This window comes from Neltuma alba, unplaced genomic scaffold, assembly GCF_004799145.2.
Source record: "Neltuma alba isolate B1F8T4 unplaced genomic scaffold, ASM479914v2 tig00010280_pilon, whole genome shotgun sequence".
NCBI classification, from domain to species: domain Eukaryota; kingdom Viridiplantae; phylum Streptophyta; class Magnoliopsida; order Fabales; family Fabaceae; genus Neltuma; species Neltuma alba.
The window spans coordinates 806,428-813,169 of NW_021635203.1; the positions used below are offsets into that span (position 1 = coordinate 806,428).

Genomic DNA, 6,742 nt, shown 5'->3' on the forward strand with positions numbered 1-6,742 from the left:
TGAATTTTGGCCCTAGTGAGGTGTTTATCGGCTTGGCAACACAAGATCCTGTGCTGGGTTGCCTGATCCATTCTTCCATTTCTAATAGCTGCGGTGTTCATTTCGTCCAGTCGACGTTTTGGAGAAGTCGATCAGATCCAGCACTTAGGTAACTTCTCCCCTTCATTTCTGATCTGATGCAATGAAGTATCAATTTTGATTTCATAAAAAAAAAGTATGTCCAAGCGAGTCCGGTCCCCTTTTCTTCTTCTTTTTTGTGTTTTCCATGAGCGAGGCATACTTTGTTTAGTCGAAGGGAAAAAAAATAGGACACCGGCGGTAAAACTGAAAGAGCAGGAAAGTAAAGGTTGCATTGAGTTTAACTGGACATCTTCCAAATGACATGTCGCATGACATGTAACGACCTACAAGGATTAGGCAATGGGTAATCAGAGTCCACCCAGAAATGGATCAGATAAATGAACGCGTCATCTTCTTCATGCCTTTGGGCTGGGGTTGGGGGCGGCTTATTATTATTATTATTATTATTATTATTATTATTATTATTATTATTATTATTATAGTGTGCATTGGCTTTTCAATTAAATGTTATTTAAGCCGACTTTGCCTCAGAAACTGCCTCTTATCTGGGACAATCGGCCTCTGCCTGGCCCTTAGCTTTCACCCGATTTTCCTAATTACAAGTTTTGTTACACAACTTGCTTTTGATGAGATGCTAAAGTAATTAATTCTAGGCTTATTTAGATTAAGATCGTTTATCCCACTTATTTTTTTCATAAATTGACATTAGAATAAAAGTCAATTTAATAAACAATGACTTGACCGGTAATCGCACTTGTATTATTAACAAGTAATTAAGAAATAACATATGAGTACATGTTACACATGCACCGCGTTCACAAATAAGAGACTAATAAAAGGAAATAAACAAATAAAGTGAGAGTATGTGATATATAAATATGATGGCAAACTTTCCTGATTATTTGAGATTTTGATCTCTATTTCGTTATTTAGCTGGACTTTTTATTTTCACTTATTCTGAAATAAAAGCTAGTACTACAAGAAATGAAATATCTAGGATGGTTACCCTGTGGCAGTGTTTGGTTTTCAGCTGTGTTTATTTCTTGATGATGTTAAATGACCCATAATGTCTCAAAAAGAAAACATGCTAAATAAAGTCATATTTTCGGTCTTGCTTTCATTGTAGCATATGGATTCCTACTTCTATGGATTTTCCTGCCTCTATGGTTTACATAACAGTATAACACCTTTGGTTGAGTATAATCCTTTGGTTGAAGTCAAACGGGCCTTGATGATGCCCCTTATGCTTAAACTTGTTAAATTCTATACTTGTTATATCATATCTCTTGGACTGAATGGCATGCTTTTTGGGTTGAACTTGTGATGACTGAAGTGTTGTAATTGGTCTATAGTATAATGAGTAAACAAAATGGCAAAGCTTCATGGGATATAAGAACCACAAAGGTTTTTATTGACCTGTGCATTGAAGAAGTTGAAAAAGGGGGAAGAAAAGGAACTAACTTGACAAAACCTGCTTGGACAAGTCTTGTGGACAGTTTCACTGCAAAGACTGGGAGAGTCTATACAATAATCCAATTGAAGAACAAATATGATACCCTGTGAAAGGAGTGGCAATTATGGGATAGGCTGCTCCGTGAGACAGGTTTGGGGTGGGATGCCGAAAGGAATACTGTTAGTGCCCGATGATTGGTGGGAGAAGAAAATAGTGGTAATGGTTTAGCTTTATTTGAGCTTGTATTTTCTCATATGTTAACGTTTTTTGCATAATGTATTATATTTTTGGTGTTGAATGCGTAGGAAGTTCCAGGCTACGAGAAATTTAGAGAAAGAAGGCTTCAATTTCGGGCTGAATTGACTCAACTCTTTGGGTCTGTAGCTGCAACTGGACCACAGTCATGGACACCTTCTTCCAGACACTTCCAAGCGAAGGAGTTCCTGAAGATGATATGGAAGAAGGGTCTGGAGATGGTGATGAACTTTTAGGAGCACCAACTGGCATAAGCGGGGAGTTTAATTCGGTCATATTCAATGACAATAGTGGAGGAAGTGGAGGCAACACTAGGATGAGACAAGAAACCATTCGTGGGGGTAGAATTACAGATGGCAATCGACCTAGTAGCTCATTAGGGGTTAGAAAAAAAGGTGAATCCATGAAGAAGAAACCCACTACCACTATGAAAATAGCAGATACACTAAGCAGGATAGCTCAAGCAAATGAAAATGATTCTCAGCGTGAACATGAAGAGATTTCAGAAGCACGTGCTAGGAAGCTAGAAGAAGCACGTGCTTATGAGACGTCAATTGCGGGAGTCATGGAGCACCTTAATGAAGTTGATGAAGTTACTGATGATCCTGATCTGTTTAGCCGGTGCACAACACTCCTCATGGACAAGCCAGCTACAAGGGAGATGTATGTGGCTTTGAAGAACAAGAGGTAAAAACTCCTGATCTTCTTGAAGCATGCAACCACAGATTGAGACTTCATTTGTGTTGCTTATTATAGTATTTGACTACTTTTTGTGTTGCTTAGAAGATGACTGTGATAATTTGTATATATTTTTAGGAATTATGTAACCAGCACTATTGTATTATGTGACTTCTAAATTTCTGTAGGAATGAAACAACTTATTTTCTTGTTAAATGTTTAGTAATTTCATATCAGGGTTTCTAAATTTTATGTCTATATGCACAGGACAAGACAAAAAATGGCTGATGAAAATAAAATTGCGAAAAAGTATCATAAACAACAGAACAAATGGGTTAATCAAGTTGCAGTAGCGGTTGGTGGATACGCTTCTCTTCATTTGTGTAAAGAGCCCCAGCATACAAGTATTTATACAGGCAAGGCATGGGTAAGGGATGTTTTACAAGGCCATTCCACCCGTTGTTATAACATGTTTAGGATGGAAAGGGAAGTGTTCTTCAGTCTTTGCACAGAATTGCAACAACACGGTCTAAGGGAAATTAGAAATGTTGGGATACATGAAATGGTTGCAATGTTTTTAAATACCGTTGGCCATGCGCTTAGTAGTAGGATGCAGCAAGAAAGATTCCAACATTCAGGGGAGACAATTAGTAGACATTTCCATAATGGCTTATTGGCATGCTGTAGACTTGCTATGTCCAATATCAAACCAAAAGATCCAACATTTCAGCATTTGCATACAAAAATACGACCCGATGGTCTATACTGGCCCTTTTTCAAACATGCTATTGGAGCAATTGATGGAACACATATTTAATGCATTGTTGATGCAACTGAGCAAACAAAATTTATTAACCGAAAAGGAAGAGTGATGCAAAATGTAATGGCGGTTTATGATTGGGACATGTGCTTCACTTTTGTATTGGCCAAATGGGAAGGTAGTGCGCATGATGCTCGTATATTTGACCATGCCCTCACAACTCCTTCCATGAACTTTCCCCATCCGCCTCAAGGTATATTTTAAATTACTACAATTTATTTATGCTTAACTGTTAGAAAACAAAGTTTATTGACACCAATCATATATTTCATGTAAGCAAATATTATTTGGTCGATGCTGGCTATCCGACACCCATGGGATATCTTGGTCCCTACAGACATGAACGCTGCCATCTCCCTGATTTTCGAAGGTCATCTGCATTTGAAAATGAGAATGAGGCGTTCAATTATTTGCACTCAAGTCTACGGAGCACTATTGAAAGAACTTTTGGAGTTTGGAAGAGTAAGTTTGCAGTTTTAGGAAACATGCCGAGCTATGACTTTCCAACACAGGTTCAAATTGTTTGTGCAACGATGGCCATACATAACTTTATTAGATCAACATCCATTTCTGATCCTTGTTTCATTCAGTTTGAACAAGAAGGTTCTTATGCAGAAGAAAATAATGATGATGATAGAGTTGGATCTTCACATATACCTTCATCAATAGAATCTTCATCTCACATGGCTCGACTTCGTGACTCTATAAGAGATCAAATTGTTCACTATATACAAGAATAGCCATGTCTTTCTTATTTCCTTTTTTCTTTTCAGATAATGTAATGTGTTGTTAAAAAAAACTACTTGGACAAATATATTTCGTTGCAACCTTTATTATTAAGACAATTAATATGAAATTTTTTTGTGTGGTTATTTAATTTTGTGAAAAAAAATTATGGGATTTCATCTTTAAGAAATAATAATATTTTTTTTGGCAAAATAAATCATTTTCCTCAAAACATATTTAATTATATTATTAATATATATACACATTAATTTTTTATTATTTATATTATTATGTCTTATTTATTATGTTGCCAAAATATATATTATTGACAAATTTACTACTTCAAATAAACATATATTATGAAATATATCTTACATGTAATTATCATTTAAACTTATGTCTTTTTTAGTAATTTCTACATATCAAAAAGCACTTCTGACAATAATTATCCAAACACTCTCACTTTATCAGAATCACTTTTTCAGAAAAGCTATTCTTTCAAAATTTATTCTCCCCAGAATCTATTCTCCAGAAGCTATTCTCCAAACTATGGTTTTGCCTCATCCAAACACCCCCTATATTCAAGGTTTCTATCCTTCCCTAACACATATTCAATTCAGCTGAAACATCACAGCATAAGGACCTTGGATTACAACTTGAATTCTTGACCATAACACTGTAAACTCAACCAAAATCAAGCCCAAACTTACCTTGATTAATCCTTGATCAAAGCTTGATGTTTCCTCCTCCAAATGCATGGTTAAGGCTCTTTTTTAAGCTTGAGTTTTTAGTTTGGTAGCACCTCCCCAAGGTCCCTCTTATTTTGGCTGAAATATTAAAATGGAGGGGGTATTCATAGGGTGTCTTGGCCAGCCTTCCCCCTTGCATTTGTGGCTAAAAATTTGCCAACGAAAAGGCCACGTGTCCCCCTTCTTAAACCTCCAATTCAGCTCTTGCCAAGTGTTTCATGTGCCAATGATTTTTTCATTGATATTTTGACTTAATTTGGGTTTATGACTCCTTAATTATTGGGCCACTATTTGTATGAAATTTTTGGGCCCTCTTGGCCCAATATGAAGCCCAAATCTAATTTAAAAAGGAAGAAAAAGTGGCCACTTAAGAAATATCAATTTTTGTCTAAAACTTACTATTTTGGTTACTATTTTTAAAAATAGTTTAGACCTCTAAAAATTTATTTCTCTCCATCAAAACCTTATTTTTAATATAGGAAAGCCCTCTGAAAATTTTCAAAATTTATCTCAACCTCTAACTATTTATTTTGAATTTTCTCTGAAATAGGGTTTTATCGATTAAATTTTGGTAATAAATATTTTAAAATTAATTACTGCACTTTCAGGGCCTGGAATTAATTTTATAAACTCAAATAAATATTTAAATAATTATTTCATATTTTATCTGAAATTATTGAGGCCTCCACATATTTAAAATAATTGTTTTGGCATAATTTTTTTATTTTTCCCGAAAAACCTCTATTTACATAAAATTCTGCAATAAATTATTTTCATCTTATTTCTACCTCCAAGGCTCAAATGAGGTTCCAAAACCTTTAATTTACTATTTTTTCATTTTTTTGGGAATTTTTTAGAATTTTTTTCCCTTTTTGGACCGATAATTTCAAAAATATTAGTCTAGATAAGAGTCAGATCTCACCTCAAAAATGATTCTAGCTCTAATTCTAAATTATGGCTTGACCTTTTGTTTAATATATTATTCACATTTCCAAGGTCAAAATTAGCGGGATGTGACACAGAGACAGATTCTCGGAATCATGGACTAATATAGAGAGTTTGAGCAAGTTTACTCTGAAATAAATATTATTAAATATTTTAATAGAAAAATAAATATTATTATATAATGTCATGCAAGGTTAACTGTAATAAAAAAAGGATGTTAGAACATGTCTCAGGGTTACCAGGTAAGTCAGGACCCCAAAAAGTACCCGACACGAAGTTAAATCATAAAATAAGTGCAGGAATAGCCAATGGTATGGTTATACACAAATTTCTCCTTATTTTATTCCCTATTTTAAGGAAAAGTTAATAAGGGGACATGGATGAAATAATACATTTTGTTAAGGGTTAAGTTTGAAAGAATGCAATTATGTAATAAAATATTATGTTTCTTCACATGTGGAATAGGTAGCATGTGATGTGTCCCATGAGGTGGCATTTCTATTGAATGAGGAGGATACTTAAGAGGGTTTATGTGAAAAAATCACAAGGGAAGTGGAACAAGATCAAACCAGGTATCCATGGTGAAAGTAAATGGTGAATTTGAAAGATTACCATAAAGTAAATTTGACTTGCATTACAAATACTCCTTCCCCTCCCACATGGCCAAGATTTTTGGCCAACACAAGAGAAGAGGGGGAAAGACGCTAAAAATATGAAGGCAGAAAGGAGAAGAAGAAGATCATGATAAACCATGCAAGATCAAGCTTCAAGACAAGGTATGGCTATAGTTTTTGACATAGTTTGTCTTGCTATTTATCTTGTTGAGTTTAGCCATGGTTTTTATGGATTTTAAAAGCTTGAAACCCTAGGATGAGATGCTGTTCAAGTATATTTAAATCATGGAAAAAATTGACTAATGCTAGAATCATATTTAAAGGTTTAAAAGGAATGAGAATCAAGTGATTTTGAGATGATTTGTGAAAGATTTCATGGTTGTGTATCTAGGGGTACATTTTTGGCCAAGGCTGATTCTTG

At 34.7% G+C, this 6,742-nt stretch overlaps 1 protein-coding gene across 1 annotated transcript; it reads left to right on the forward strand.

Moving 5' to 3' along the window:
* The first annotated feature begins 1,937 nt into the window (after nt 1-1,937).
* On the forward strand, nt 1,938-2,480 carry LOC114755513 (uncharacterized). The gene has a single exon (XM_028944402.1). The coding sequence runs from the start codon at nt 1,938-1,940 to the stop codon at nt 2,478-2,480; it is 543 nt and encodes a 180-aa protein (XP_028800235.1).
* Nucleotides 2,481-6,742: the final 4,262 nt, after the last annotated feature.

Excerpts from the sequence above, each read along its gene's own strand:
- LOC114755513 (XM_028944402.1), top strand. The coding sequence starts at position 1,938 with ATGGACACCTTCTTCCAGACACTTCCAAGCGAAGGAGTTCCTGAAGAT.